This window comes from Orcinus orca, chromosome 3, assembly GCF_937001465.1.
Source record: "Orcinus orca chromosome 3, mOrcOrc1.1, whole genome shotgun sequence".
In the NCBI taxonomy this organism is placed as follows: Eukaryota; Metazoa; Chordata; class Mammalia; order Artiodactyla; family Delphinidae; genus Orcinus; species Orcinus orca.
Genome location: NC_064561.1, coordinates 168,821,709 through 168,838,738, shown reverse-complemented (window position 1 = coordinate 168,838,738; position 17,030 = coordinate 168,821,709). Strand labels below are relative to the sequence as shown.

General features: G+C 33.3%; 1 protein-coding gene across 5 annotated transcripts in view; it reads right to left on the bottom strand.

Annotated features, from left to right (window-relative positions):
• Positions 1-17,030, bottom strand: part of CDH18 (cadherin 18) — a 1,015,987-nt gene that overhangs the window by 121,443 nt on the left and 877,514 nt on the right. For all 5 annotated transcript variants that reach the window (XM_049707304.1, XM_049707305.1, XM_004276373.3 and 2 more), the window contains one exon: positions 943-1,130. In XM_049707304.1, coding sequence (XP_049563261.1) covers positions 943-1,130 — 188 coding nt within the window. The remainder of the gene's footprint in view (positions 1-942; positions 1,131-17,030) is intronic.

Genomic DNA, 17,030 nt, shown 5'->3' with positions numbered 1-17,030 from the left:
GAGATTTTATACAGTGTGAAAAGTGTATACAAAACACACAAATAGATGATTAGATAGATAGCTAGATGATAGATGAACGATAGCTAGATTCAAATAGATAAATAGATGATTGATAGATTGAAAGATAGATTGATTTGTTCACTTCGATATTACAGTAGCACATCAGAATAAAATTTCTCATCCTGTGCTCTGAACATATTACACAGTAGAATCATCTGGAGTACTTGTTAAAAAGGCCAATTCTTTACCCCCACTCCATCCTTTCTGAATCAAAATATGGAGGGAAGGGCCTAGGGACCTAAATGTTAGTATATTTACAAGCTGAAGTTGTTAAACATTTAAAGACTGAGACATACTGCATTAGGAATTACATTTAAATCCTTCTTTGCTAATTGCCTGTGTTCCACTTCATTTTTACAAGGACATGAGCATTATTGTCTCTTAAAAGCAAAAAGCAATAGATTTAGTCCAATGACAAATTCTTAGGAATAAAAAAGAATGGGGAAGAAGGTTAATGGTTTCACTAAAAGATCCATCCAAGCAAACTCGTCTCCTAAATATTGTTAGCCAACATGATGAAGTTTTTTTTACATTAGTTAGAAGGTCTCTTAATGCTACTTTGTTTAGTACAGCATAGAGTAATGACATTAATAGAACAGGCATTCATGATAAATATGTTATCTGAAAACAAAGATGGGGCGACACATTCATAGTGCATTCTATATCCAATCTTCCCACCCTACTAAAATACATTTCTTAAGAGAGGATTTAAACAGTTAGACATAATCATAATTAAAATGTAATTACATATTAAAGAGGAAATATTTGATCATTTTAATGACATGACAATATACATTATTCATACCTCTGCCAAATTTCCATTCGTGGAAAAATGAATGAAATGCCTAAATCACTAACAGTATATATTTATATATTTTTTACCTTCTTTAAGGAAAGGATCCCTTCTCTGGTCTCTTTGTCAGTGGAGATAGAGAATATCCCAACACCATCACCATTAATGATGGAGTATGTCATGTCTGCATTTGAACCAGTGTCTGCATCATTCGCCTTGATTTTCCCAACAGCTGAACCAACTTGGGCTGACTCAGGAACATACAGCTGATAGTGCTCTGAAAAATATTTCATATTAAACTTATTTAATGATAATAATGTTCATAAAATAATCTTATTAGAAAGAGACATTAAAATATTTAGACCATACATCTATTTATGCTTATATCTCTTTCACAAATGTTCACATTTCCCTATAGACACTTATGAATTAGACATTAAGCATAATGGACATGTTGTTATCAATTGTTTTATTGTCAAGTTAGAATCATATCTATTACAGCAAGTTATTTATATAGCAAATCTCAAATAGCTATATAAATAACAGAAATCTTTAATTAAAATGTAATTTTATAAAGATTTTCAACCATGATTAAATTAATGGTGATTTAACATTATACATAAATACAATTAGACTACATGGATAAGTGAATATAAAACATCTATAAAAATAATTTCTCTGAGGTAATAATTGTTTAGTTGTGTTATGATAAGTTTTTTTAGGTTAGTGCATCTGGTAAGTGTACGGAATATTCTAATTTGCTTCTAAAGGTACAATTGTATGTTTTAAAGTGCTGTATGTTGCTACTGAACATCGACGTGTGTGTGTGTGTGTGTTTGTGTTTATTCATTATTCAATAGAGATATTTCCCAGTCCTCTTCTATAAATGTATTTACACTACTTGACTTCAAATGTTATTTTTTAGTTCAACAGCCCTCACCAACAAAACATTTCATGGGTAGAGCACCTTCTTCTGTGAAACACATGATCCCCTGAGCTGAATCACGTGCTTTTATCAGGATCTGTCATATTGCTAAAGGCTCTATCCCTCCTGACAAAGCTAATTGACCTGGGAAGAGCATGAAACCCACGTTTTTACAGGACTCCACCTTGCCCTTCACAGTTGAAGGGTAAAAGGATAGGCAGCTGATTCACAATGATTCACAAAAAGAGTATGCTCCCCGAAATATTCAAACTGGAACTAGGAAAGAACGTCAGTCCCTTTTTTTTTTTTTTTTTTTTGTGGTACGCGGGCCTCTCACTGCTGTGGCCTCTCCCGTTGCGGAGCACAGGCTCCGGACGTGCAGGCTCAGCAGCCATGGCCCACGGGCCCAGCCACTCCTCAGCACGTGGGATCCTCCCGGAGCAGGGCACGAACCCGTGTCCCCCGCATCGGCAGGCGGACTCCCAACCACTGCGCCATCAGGGAAGCCCTAAAATTTGACTCTCTTTTTTATTTTTTTATTTTTTGCAGTACGCGGGCCTCTCACTGTTGTGGCCTCTCCCGTTGCGGAGCACAGGCTCCGGACGCGCAGGCTCAGCGGCCATGACTCACGGGCCCAGCCGCTCGACGTCATGTGGGATCCTCCCGGACCGGGGCATGAACCCGTGTCCCCTGCATCGGTAGGCGGACTCTCAACCACTGCGCCACCAGGGAAGCCCTGTCAGTCCCTTTTTGATGGCAAGGCTATGAAACACTAAAAGGGACTTCTGACAATGGCCATATTTCCAAAATTCATGTTGAAATAACTAATCTAAGGGCCATAATAATTTTTAGAATCCTTAAAAATATTATGATGTTCCTAGGCAGTTACATACAAAATAGAACACTGTTCTGATGAAAAAATATATAGAAATGTTGCAAAATAAATTAGAACATGTCACCTAAAACTTTTTGAGGTAGTCTAGGAAGTCAAGTTCCTGGTTTCTAAAGTCTATAAATTCCAGCTAAACTATATAACTTCCCATAATTCAGCAAGCCTCACAAAGGACTTTCAACTAGCTAAAACTAGGACGATGACACTTGTAAAAAAACAAAAAAAAAGTCAGCACACAGAGATAAATAAGTAAATCAGAGAACTATTATGATAGTAGTATTACAAAGCACATTGTTTTCACAAAGAAAGTTGCAAAAACCTGTACCAGTGGGTCATAAAAATTCATGGCCCAGAAAACATTTTGGTAGAGTCTTACAAGAGGAAGAATGTCCCTGGAAGAAGAAGATCAAGTGCAAAGGAAGAATTGATACTTGTTGATACACCAAGTATTACAAGTATAGTAACGTTTCCCCTTGCCCCATTAGACAAAATGGAGTATATTAAGATTAGTACTTTAACATTTTATACACTTTCCATATAGTTGAGAATTTATGAATTGTAAACTGTGAAAAACCTTTAGTATGCAGTCTCTGAGGTGGCCCCTGATGTTTCCTACTTTTTGATATTCATACCCTTAAGTAATTCCTTTTCCTCAAATGTTGGGTAGGTATAGTGACTCACTTCTAATAAATTGAACATAGCAAAATTAATGAGGTGTCACTTTCAAGATTAGGTTATGAAAGGACCATGGCTTCTATCATGGGTACTCTTTCTCACTTTCCCTTAGATTGTTCCCCTGGGGGAATCCAGCTACCAGGTTGTATTGAAGCCCTACCTAGTGGACCATATGACAAGTGACTGAAAACTGACAACAATTGTGTTAGTGAGCTGGAAGCAAAAACCATCGCTGCCTCCCCCTAGGCAAGTCTTTGAATAAGACCATAACCTGTGCTGCTGCCTACACTGGGATCTCATGAACCTGAACCTGAGGCCTCCAGCTAAGTTAAACCTAGATTCCTGATCTCCAGAAATAGTGAGATAATAAATATTGGTTGTTTTAAGCTGCTAAATTGGATTGATTTGCAATACAGCAATAGATAATCCATATACAACTGCACTGTAGTTGTCAGTGATTTGCAAAATACAAAGGACCATTTTAGTTCTTGTCATCCTGTTCACTTTGCATAATGTTTGGGGAAATTAAAACCAAAGCCATAACAAAACAAAAATCCAAACAAACAAACAAAAATCATGATAAACATTTATTCTTGGAATAATGTATTTAAATGTCTTTTTATCTCCACATCTTATTTTATAAAGAAATAAATTATTGCTGTTACGGCCGGTGCTCAAGATGAACCACTTGTCATATTCAAATTCTCAGCTCATCCTCCTAGAGGATACCATACCATCCAGTAATCACGCTCCTTGTTTTTTACCCAAAGGAGCTGAAAATTTCTTTTGACATAAAAACCTACACAAGACTATTATAGCAGCTTTATTTATCACGGCCAAAACTTGGAAGCCACCAAGATGTTCATCAGTTGGTGATTAGATAAATAAACTGTGGCACATCTACACAAGGAAACATTATTGTTAAAAAGAAAAAGAAATGAGCTACCAAGGCATGTAAAGACATGGAGAAACAATAAGTGCACATTACTAAATGAAAGAGGCCAATCTGAAAAGGTTACATACTCTATGATTCCAATTATACGACATTCTGGAAAAAAAACAAACAAACTATGGAGCCAATAAAAATATCAGTGGTTTCCAGGGGTGGGGTGGGGAGAGATGAATAGGCAGAACAAAGAGGATGTTCAAGACAGTGAAAATATTCTGTGTGATACTATAATGGTTGTCATTCTACATTATACATTTGTCCAAACCCATAAAATATATAATACCAAGAGTAAACCCTAAGTTAAACTATGGACTTTAGGTGATTATTATGTGTAAATATAATTTCATCCTTGGTCAAACAAAAAGTACAATTTTGGTGATTGATGTTGACAATGAGGGATGCTATTTAAGTGCAGGGGCAGAAGATACATGGGGAACCTCTGCATCTCCTTCCCAATTTTGTTGTAAATCTAAAACTCCTCTAAAAAAAAAGCCTTATAAAAGAGGATTATATTTTAGAAATAATAATTAGACATGAATTTAAGATGCTATTATACAACTCAGAAGGATAATTCTAAGTATAGTGGATATCCTAAAAAGTGTATAATGAAGACTATAAAATGCCCAAACTGATTCAAACTATTAAAATGTATAATACCAAAGTATTCAAAATGAAATGTCTACTAATCACTACAAAATAGCTGATAGATAATATTTATTTATAAATCAAGAGAGGTTTAGAATATTTCTGCAGAATGTCCAAGGACTGAATGAATAGCCAGATACTTAAAATTACTCTAAATTCCAGGAGAATAACTACAGTGAGTCTCTTTTTTTAGATAGCTTTATTGAGGTACACTTGATATACAAAGAATTGTATATATTTAATGTGTACAATTTCATGAGTTTGGACAAATGCAAACACTGGCAATATCATCACCAAAATCAAGGTGATAAATACATCAATGCTTTCCAAAGTTTCTTTGCATGTTTTTGTTTTATTTTGTTTTTTGTGGTAAAAAATATTTAACGTGAGATCAACCTTATTAACATATTTGGATGTGCACAACACTACATTGTTAAGTATAGTCACTATGTGGTACAGCAGGGCTCTAGAATTTAATCTTCTAGCATAACTGAATTTTTACAACCATTGAACAACAGCTCCCCATTTCCTCTATTCTCTTAGCTCTTTACAACCACTACTGAATTATATGCTTCTGCAAGTTTGACTATTTTGGAAACCTCATATAAGTGGAATCATACAGTACTTGTCCTTCTGTGACTGACTTGTTTTACTTAGAATAATGTTCTCCAGGCTCATGCATGTCACATATAGTAGAATTCTATTCTTTTTCAGGGTTGAATAATATTCCATTATTATTGAATATATACCAAAACAAACTAGGTATAGAAGGAAGATACCTCAAAATTATAAAAGCATATATGAAAAGCTCAGAGCTAATATCACTCAATGTTAAAAAAATAAAAAGTTTTCTTCAAAGATCCAGAAGAAGATAAGGAGCCCATTCTCACCTACTTCTATTCAACATTGTACTGGAAGTTCTAGCCGAATAAATAAGGAAGAAAAAGTAAAAGGAATACAAAGAGAAAGGAAGAAGTAGAATTATCTCTGTTTGCAGATGACATGACCTTATAGGTAGAAAATCCTAGAGACTCCATAAGACAAAAACAAAACCAAATAAACAAATAAAAACCCTGTTAGAATGAAGAAACAGATTCAGTAAAATTGGCAGTTTGCAAAATCAACACACAAAAATCAGTTGTGTTCCTATACACTAATGATGAACAATCCATAAAGGAAATTCAGAAAACAATCCTATTTACAGTAGCATTGAAAATAATAAAATACTTACGAATAAACTTAAGGAGATAAAATCACTGTGTACTGAAAACTACAAAACATTGATAAAACAAAATAAATTAAAGGAGACATGAATAATGGAAAGACATCCTGTACTCAAGGATTATAAGGCTAGGCTTAATATTGTCAAAATGTCCATACTACCCAAAGAAATCTACAAATTTAATGCTATGCTAGTCTAATCACAATTCCAATGGTACTTTTTCACAGAAATAGAAAACTATTATCTTAAATTTTTTATGAAACTACAAAATACCCAACATATATAAAACAATCATGAGAAAAAAGAACAAAACTGAAGGCTTTATACTTCCTGATTTCAAAATATATTACAAAGCTACAGTAATTAAACAGTATGGTACTGGCATAAATATAGACATATAGACCAATAAAACAAGACAGAGAGTTCAGAATTAAACCCATGCATATAAGGTCAATTGGTCTCTCATGAGGGTGCCAAGAGTAAGAATATGGGGAACTGAGTTTTTTCACCAAATAGTAATGGGAAAAGTAGATACATGCATGCAAAAATGAAATTGGATACCTAGGTTACTATACACAAAAATCAACTTAAAATGAGTTAAAAACTTAGATGTAAAACCTGAAAATGTAAAATTCCTATAAGAAAACATGGGGAAAAACCTTCTTGACACTGGTCTTGGCAAAAATTTCTTGAATATGACACAAAGCATAGAAAATAAAAGCAAGAGTAGATTAGTGGGACTACATCAAACTAAAAAAATCTTCTGCACAGCAAAGGAGACAATCAACAGAATTAAAAGGCAACATATAGGACGCATGAAAATATTTGCAAACCATATATCTGATAAGGGCTTAATTTCCAAAATATATAAGTAACTCCTACAAGTCAATAGCAAAACAAAACAAAGACAATGAATAACCCAAATTTAAAAATGGGCAAAGTATTTGAGCAGACATATCTCCAGAGAAGACATACATATAGCCAACAGGTATATGAAAAGATGCTCAACATCATTAATTATCAGGGAAACACAAATTAACACTATAGTGAGAGACCACCTCATACCTGTTAGGCTGGCTATTGTCAAAGAACAAAAGATAAAAAGTGTTGTCAAGGTTGTGGAGAAATTGGAATCCTTGTACACTGTTGGTAGGAATGTAAAATGGTGTAGCAACTATGTAAAACAGTATGGAGGTCCCTCAGAAGATTAAAAATAGAACTACAATATGATCCAGAAATCCCACTTCAGGGTATATATCCAAAAGAATTCAAATTATGATCTCAAAGAGATGTCTGTATTCTCATGTTCATTACAGCATTATTCTCAATGGCCAAGATATGGAAACAACATGAGTGTCCATTGATAGGCAAATGAATAAAAAGAATGAATAAAGAGCCTGTCTAATAAGATAAAAAATACCAGCAATTTGGAAAATAAAACTACTGAGTGTGTATGTCTGTGTGTGTATATGATATTCTAGTGAGATAATTATAAGATTACTAACAGAAGAAATTAGAAAAAACAGAGATATTATGATAAATTGAGATGAACTCAATGAGCATTGGATGTCTCTGACAATAAAGATCACTAAGTATATAAAAATAGTTACTAGGAATTAAATAATTTCAAGGAAACAAAGGTCTTTGGGACCCGGGTTTTTTTTTAGAGTAGAAAGCATATTCTAAAGAGCCCAGTGTGCATTTAATGCTCAAATATTTTATTAGTATTTGTGTTTAACATAAATATTCACATGTACCTTTGAAACTTTAATCCTAAATATAATACCTTTATGTTCCATCACATTTTTAGGATAATATGATTAACCATGGGAGGAAATATATAAAATTATCCTAAAATAACAAAAGATATCAGACAAAACTTACTCTAAACACTAATTCTAACAAAACAAAAAACAAAACAACATGCAACTATCAATCCTGAAGACATATAACATGCAGAATCACCTTTAAGAATTCTGACAACTGAGTGTCAATAGTCCATAAATAACTAGGTATTATCATCTTTGAATAATAATTATAATACACAAACTTTTGTTTACCTGTTATTTTATGAAAACTGACATTCCCTATAGGAGAAACACTTGGGAGAAATTTTAAAAGATATGGTTCAAAATGTATTTAGAAATCTTTGACTAATAGTCTAAAGTTTTGCCTTGCTATTCATGATATAATTCAATCACATAGAAAGAGTCAGTTTATTATTTAGAAAACAATGCACTCTTATCTAAATAAGATTAACAAAGGTCATAACTCATAGCATCTTAGTATACATGGTAAATGATCTCGTGCCTTCCCGTGTTATTTTTACTCAGTAATTGCTCTCTCTGGGAAAAAAAAAAAAAAAGACACTATCTTGGATAATTTTACAGTGCAGTCTAATCAGCATTTCTATAGTTGCCAAAAAATCCTTAGAGTACTCTGAGCTCAAAAAAAGGTTATATATTGTAGGAGTGTTATCCAATTTTCAAAAGGAAAAAGGAAGACTAAAAAAAACAAAAAAAAACAAAAAAAAAACATTGAGTTTTTTTTTCACATTGAAATTTTTATTTCACACAGACACATATAAGCACACACACATAAACATATGGTATACATACACACAACACATTACTTGACTGTGTGTTTCATAGTATCACCATTTATATATTAGCTTGAGAGAGAGAGAGAGATCATGTATTCGTTTCCCAGAAATAAATTTTATAATTAGGTCCATAAGGACAAACACAAATTTAAAACAAGAGACTTAATTCTTAATTCTCCATGTTAAAATTAAGGGGAGAGATTTTTGGTTTTTTCCCAGTTTCCTTTTCTTGGAGTGTTTACTAGAGAAAACTTGTGATGCATATAACTATATATGTGAAATATATATATTTCAAAGCTAGAACATATTTATTTATTTTAAAATCTCATAATGTCATAGATATAATCAAAGATCTAGTTGATATAACAAAGGAATTGATTTTAAAACAATATCTCAGAGAATAGGTTATGGATTAAAAAAATAAAAACCCAAATCATTTAACATGTTTTTAAAAATACAGAAATTTATGTTTCACATTATTTAGTAAGTAAAACAGTCATTACATTCCTTAACCCGTATCTCTGCTTTTGTAAAACACAATCATATTTAATAATTATGCTGCCCCAGTACACTCATGGTAAATAATTTGGTTGTCATATACACAAGCTACAACAGAACAGCCCTGGTTATTGTTATGACAGTCATCAACTGTGGAAGGGTATTCTAGCGGAATTGTGTAGCAGTAAAAAGTCACTGAAAAAAAATCCTTCATGGCAAAGCAAATTTTTTGTTTGGTTGATGGTTGAAGTAGGTAATGACTTATAAAATGGCAATATAAAAACACCCCTAAGGACTTCCCTGGTGGTGCAGTGGTTAAGAATCCGTCTGCCAATGCAGGGGACACAGGTTCGATCCCTCATTGAGGAAGATCCCAAATGCTGCGGAGCAACTAAGCCCGTGAGCCACAACTACTGAGCCCGCGTGCCACAACTACTGAAGCCTGTGCACCTAGAGCCTGTGCTCTGCAACGAGAAGACACTGCAATGAGAAGCCCGCACACTGTATAACAAAGAGTAGCCCCCGCTCACTGCAACTAGAGAAAGCCTGCATGCAGTAACGAAGACCTAATCAGCCAAAAATAAATAAGTAAATAAATTTATATTAAAAAAAAACCTCCCCCCAAACCAACTACAGTGTCCACATTTGCACCACTATATATTGTGAGGAGATGGGATATAGTTTGGCGGAGGAGAAAACTACAATAAACCAGCTGACTTAATGCTGTTAGGTAAGCTTTTTTCCTGCATCCATAATTTTGAGATATATTTTGGTCTTTATAATAAACAAATATCACCAGGATGTGTTTAGCTCTGGTGGTGTTTTTATATTAAAATATGTTGAGATGCTTTAATCTGAGTTCTGAGTCTCTTTTTTCCTAGTCATGAAAGTTTTCTTTCAAAACGTTTATTTTTTGTTGTTTTTGTTTTTGAAGGGCTATTTACATTCATAATTTTTCTCTCTGTCCTCTCCTACGTATAAAATACTATTGGGCTTATTGTATCAAGATTTTTCTCTTTTCCCTAATTTTTATATCACTTTTATATTATTATTGGTTCTTTAGAGTTTTACTGCTTTCAAGACTGATCTTAATTAAGCGTTTTCAATTTTCTAGAACTCCTAATTTATTTCCTACATCTCCTTTTACACATCATCAGGGTGCCTGTTTTTTTTTTTTTTCTTAAATATTTGAACAACAATGTATCTATATCAGAAACTTACAAGACTTCTTTACCTATTATACTGAAACTATTTTTGTTTCAATTATATTAAAAATGATAATTAATTTCTAAAAAGAAAATTCATTGCCTATAGTTGGCTTATCCTCAGATCTCTGGATATCTGTAAGATTATTTTCTCTTTTATTGCGGTAATGTTCCTAACTTTTCTGGTTTTGTAATACAAAAGTTTTTATTAAAACCTTCGAATCTCATTAATGATATGTAATTATTATTATGACTGTTATGTTTTTATGTTTTTTTAATTTGTCTTTTCCCTGTTTATATCTTTGGCTTAAAGAAATTTAATGTTTATGTAGTAATATTGATTGATCATTTTATGTTTAATGTCCTTGTTTTTTTTAATCTTCCCCTCTTCTAGTATCATAAGATAATCTCATTTTCTTTAAAAGCATAAATAGCCTATGTCTTTAATCAATTTGGTAAACCTTTATTATGTCAATTTATCTACTTTTTACAAGGATGACCTGTGGTGCCACTGCCTTTCATTTCCTAATGTATTTTAATCTGTAACTCCAATTTGGACCTATACCAAGTCCTGAAGTTTATATTACACAGCTTCCTAAGGACTCCACAAAGTCCACTAGATCTATTTTCCAAACCAAATGGATGTTGATATCTGTTTTATCAGCCCCTCCTCCATTATTTTCCCTTAAGAGTTCTTGATTATTTATGAATATGCACTCTTCCACATGAAGTTTTGGATCAGTCTAGATTATTGACTCATTCAGTAAATGTTACTTATCTGTGCCAGCATAATTTCAGGTACTAAGTATACAATAAACAAAACACAAAAATCCTCATCCTTACGGAGTGTACATTCTCATGAGAAAGAAAATGGGCAAGATATATGACAAAACTATACAGTATATTATGCTGTGATAATGCTAAAGATGACAGATATAGCATGTTTATTAATCAGCCGTTTCTGTGTTGATTAATCGCCAAAATATCTCAGTAGCTTACAACAAATATTTAATTCTATCTTGCATTATATAAGAACTATGACTAAGCTACAACTACTAGGTTAGGCTCAATTCCAAGTGAATTTTCATTTCAGAATATGAGCTGAAAAGGCAGTCATTGGGAAGGAAAGATTAGGAACACAGAATGAAACCACTTAAAGGCATTTAAAGTGGTTTATGGCATGTCTTCTAATATTCTGTTAGCAAAACAAAGTCATTGGCAAAGCACAGTTAAAGTAGCAAGGACATATATGCCACCTACAGGAAAGCATGATAAGGGAGGGAAAGAAATAATTGTGAACAAATAATACAATCCGTTCACTGTCCACTCTCTAGACTAAAATAACTATGTGCCCCTTAGAGGTAAAATCCACTTACTTGCTCCCTGACACCCCCAAATCTCTTTAAAACATGGCACCAGTCTTGATTTCAAGACCTTTTGATATAATCATATACAATGTGGCTTTTCTTGTTCCAGAGACCACTGAATTAGGACACATTATTTGCCCACCAAAACTTCAATATATAACTGGGGATGAATAAGGACAAAGTTGTTGAAATAAACACCCTGTTTAAAAGGCAAAATATGTCAGTGGCTCATAGCAATTCAGAAATTATTGTCTGCAATCATTAAAAGCGTTTCTGTCCTTAAGTCTCTAAGGCTAATTTATTTGTTGAACCCTTTACATTTGCATTTTTAGCCCTAAAAGTCATGAAATTTCTAGTTTCCTCCTCTTCTCTTTAGAAAATACATGATTTTTTTTTTCTGAGCTGACCTCTTTCTTGTAGTATCTTATCAAATACAGCTAATAAAAATCAACTCATATTATAGACACTCCCTCTTAATATCTCTTCTCCTAAAGCCATAGCTTCATTAGGTACATTTTCTGCCTTCCAAATTATCCTAGGAAAATATTTATCAAAGAAAAACACAGTCAACTTCTAGCATCCTATAAGCATTACTTCATACTTTTTCTTCTTCAAACACAAATCCACATAATTTATTGCTGTTGGTGTCTTGGTCAAATTAACTGGTGAATCCTAAATTCAATGGGAAAATATCTTCTAATCACTGGAAAGCATGGCAGAGACAGGGAGAGAACAATTAAATCTACCAGGGAAGGTAAGAGAGACACCAAGTATTTGAGGATGAGAAGTCAGTAAAATACTATTCCAAACAGAATTCTCTGAGGAAGACAAATGAGAATGAATGTTGTATAATGATTGCAGCCTCTGACACAAACATCTTAAGTAGTTTTCCAATGAGGTTCTCTGAACAGTGAATTCATTCTTTTTTTTTTTAATGTATCTTTATATCATCTTCATTTTTAATGCAATTTAGTGTGCTAAAGATTACTAGAGTAACAGTTTTTCCCCCTTCTCATCAATTTTGAACCCAATTCTCTATTGTCATCTGTACTCTGCTTTTGTTGATAATAAGTTCATAGTGAGTTAAATGGTTTTCTCTTTGGTTTTGGAATTCTAAACTTCACCATAACAAATCTAGGTGATAGTATTTTTCCACTCTGTTTGGAGCTTCTAATAATTATTTATCTAAGGTTTCATGTCTGTATTTATTCTTGAAAACTCTTAGTCTACTTTTTTGTTTTTGTGTTTTGAACACTGTCTCACCATTTTCTTTGGTGTCTTCATATGAAAGTCCTATGATTGTACATTGAAGCTTTTTTCCTTTGGTACATATTTCTCTCTCTCTCTCTCTCTCTCTCTCTCTCTCTTTCATCTTCAGCTTCTCAGATGCATTCTGGCTATTTTTCTTCAAACATATCTTCCAGTTTACTTACTCTGTATTCAGCTGTGTCTAATCTATTCCCCTAATGTCAATGTCTACGTTGCATCTTCTGTTGATTGATAAGTACAGTTTTTCCATTTTTCATTTCAGAGCAAGCCCTGGTTTCATACCAGACACCTAACTCTAGTAACATCTCTACTAAATTCCTGTAATTATATACTTCCTCCTTTCTCCAGGGCTAACAAGCTAAGATGCTAGCTCCCAGTGCCTACATCCTGCCTTATATTCTCTCTGGGCTCTCAACATCAGCTTGCAAATTTCCCCCTTGAAGTGCAGATTCACTCACAATACTACAACCACATGAAAATATAAATTAAAATTTATTGAAGGAAAACATAATTACATCAGTATCAGAATGCACATAATTCCCTAATCTCTTATTTGTCCAGAGTATGACATTTAGGCTTCACAGAACTCTACAACAGAGCTCCCATAGAAAGGAACTCCCACTCCTATAATGTTCTCTATATTTACAAGGTCAGGAGACAGAGAGCACTTCAGCACCTGGGCAAATATGCAAGAGGGGAAGCTCCCTAGCTGAAGAGGTGGCTATATTGGAAAGAAGAAGCCTCTGAGTTCTATAGCTGATGCCAGCTTATAGAGACTAGACTTGTCATATCAAACAAGTCTTCAACTTGTTTTTCCTCATTCCTCTAAATTTAAGCTCCTTTTTAACATTGTTGAGTTGTTGTCAAAATGTTGATTATGTATACACCTACATTTCTTTTTTTGTAAATATCATGAAGGTTGGTTCACTCTTGGCAACTATATTTTCCATGGAAAAAAATTAGAAAGTGTGTAGACAGAATTTTTTCTATGAATGAAACTTCTGTTACACCAAATGTCTACTACAGAGTCTATAGCATTTTTGATGCCTTAAATTATTTTAAGATAGAATTTCTCCTTATCTGGGAAAGGTAAATATACTGGAACATTTATGATTTAAATGCCTGGATGTGAAGCTTAGACTTGTTGAGCTATGAGGTGGTGCAATGTGTATTATTGAATTTTAGGTATCAAATTGTTTATAGTACATTAGTAGTGTCTTTTTTTTTTCCTTAGTTTGAATATATGTGAATAATTTCTAAGTGATATTCTACCTCATTAGCAAGTTTTAAAGATACCTCTAAATAGTGCTAATGTTACCTATTTTGGTGTTAAGACTACATAATTTTATGTGACATAGAGATACAGATATTATTTCATATTTTTTCTGAATATTCCATAATTTCATATGTGATCCTTTTCCAATAATTTCTTAGACTCCATCATAAAATGTTAATGATTAGCTGAACTACATTTAAGAAAGGAAGACTTCATGGGAATAATAAAAGAGAATTTGGTTCATTGAAGCTTGTCCCTTTTTTTTTTTTTTTTTGCGGTACACGGGCCTCTCACTGTTGTGGCCTCTCCCGTTGCGGAGCACAGGCTCCGGACGCGCAGGCTCAGCGGCCATGGCTCACGGGTCTAGCCGTTCCGCGGCATGTGGGATTTTCCCGCACCGGGGCACGAACCCGTGTCCCCTGCATCGGCAGGTGGACTCTCAACCGCTGCGCCACCAGGGAAGCCTGAAGCTTGTCCCTTTTAATATACTTTTTTCCCAGGATAGTCTTGATTCTAATTGATTTTAAAAAGACCTCGTACCTTTCCTTCAGTAGCTTTACCAGGTGAGCAAATAAGTCATTTCCTAAGATTAACCCTATGCCCTAGCCTATAAGAACTGTAATCAACTGATCATTACATTTATTCTGACTAGTTAATATTTTTATTACATGAATAAGATTTACTTGGGAAAGTGACCACCTTTACACAAGATACATATTTATTTATGATTCTGGGAGAAAGTTGATTGACACATAAGTGGTTAAGATACTGTAATATGATTTATCCAGGATGTCTGACATCATAGGGTTAACCAGAGAGTTTCAAAATCTCTACATTAAATTGTTTTATGCAGATATAGTATACATTGGAAATGCTACTTTCAAATTAAAAAAAAAGACACACAAGGAATCTGGGATTTCCCTGAATCTAAGACACTTGTATTGGATACTAATCATTAAGCATTACGTTAAGCTCTGCCTGTAATGTTTTTAATACATGAGTAAAATAAAAGACTAATTCTACAGCTATTCAAATGCCACACATTAAAAGGACAATTGTCCTATATCAGAATATTCACCGTAATTGGGAATAATACCTTTAAAATTGCTTAACCTACATTCTATGTTATCATTTGTCAACAGGCAGCATTGCAAAGCTGATTCTCCTGTACAAATTTATTTTCTTCAAAGTAATGATACAATGGGCCACTTTTTAACACTCTCTCACTTTTAATCATAAACATGACTCATAAAAAACTGAAAAAACTGTAAACTTATAAATCCCAACTGAAAATCATTCTTTCTTCAGCATTCTATGAAGAATTAGAAATTGATTTGTAAAGACTAACTAGTAACAATCAAATCATTTCTAAGAAATATATGCCCATGTCCATAAAAACACATATCTATACAAAACAGAATAAGTAAAGAAAAAAAATCAGTCTACAACTCTGTCATAGCATACAGCCAAATAGGTTAAAACAAATCATAAAATGATTGATGTGTTATGACCAGTTAGTTTCTAAACAGGCAATTTCAAATTATTCCAAAATATCCAACCTTAAAAGAATTCCACAAACTTATTTATTTATAGCTGTTATCTTGTCTGAAAGAATATTCTCTTCAGGTGTATGTATCTTGTTTAATAGAATGAATATAAAATAAAATAATTTTTTCAATTGTCTTTATATATTGTCTCATAACATAGATAAATATATTTTGTCTTTAATAAGGTTGAATGAAAAACTATTTACAATAGACCAATAACTTGCCTGTTTTATCATTAATTAGAGAATTCCAGCTCTCTTTCAAAATGTATACTTTCAATTTAGCCAGGTTAAATATCAAATTGATATACTATTTATTTAAGTATCTTCCATGATATTTCAACTTAAACAAATGGAGAGGTCTTTCCATTCTGGACCTGATGGAATTGTATATATCTGACTAACTCTCCCATCAAATAGAACTATACAAGCTGCACAATATACATAAAATGACTGCCATTGGAGAGAATTCAATGCAGCGAGGCTTGGATGAGGTATGGTCCTTGAGGGAAAGGAAGCATAAGAAGATGAGTTTTACATTCTCAACGACTCAGGGCATTTTTTTTAATATGCTCTGCTATGGAAAAGAGACCAAATTACATACTTTGTGAAACAGAGGTTGGGGTTAAAGGACAGGCACAGTAGCTGAAATGAGAATAAAGGTACAAAGAAGAAACCTCAGAGAAATGAACCCCAAAATTTGAATGCAATTTTCCCTGTGATAATTATAGATATATATACTAAATTTGCATATGTGGAGACTCAAAGAAAGCAAAGCTGGAAGACAAAAGACCTAAGCAGACATTTCAGCAGGCATGAGGCACCAAGAATCAGAGTTTGTAAATGCTTGTGACTCCAGTTGATATTAGAGAAAAATTAGTTTTTAGGAGTAAGAGTATTCCTACTTCCCAGGAATAAGGGGAAAAATGAACTTAACCAGTTATAACAAAGTCTAACTAATTTAGGTAATCATATTCTATATATCTGCAAGAAGAAAAACAACTCTCTGTGGAGGAAGGTGACATAATCAGGAACTTCTACAATCGTTTATCCATAATGTTCAATTAATAGTAATAAGACACGCTTAAAAATGGAAAATGACCAAA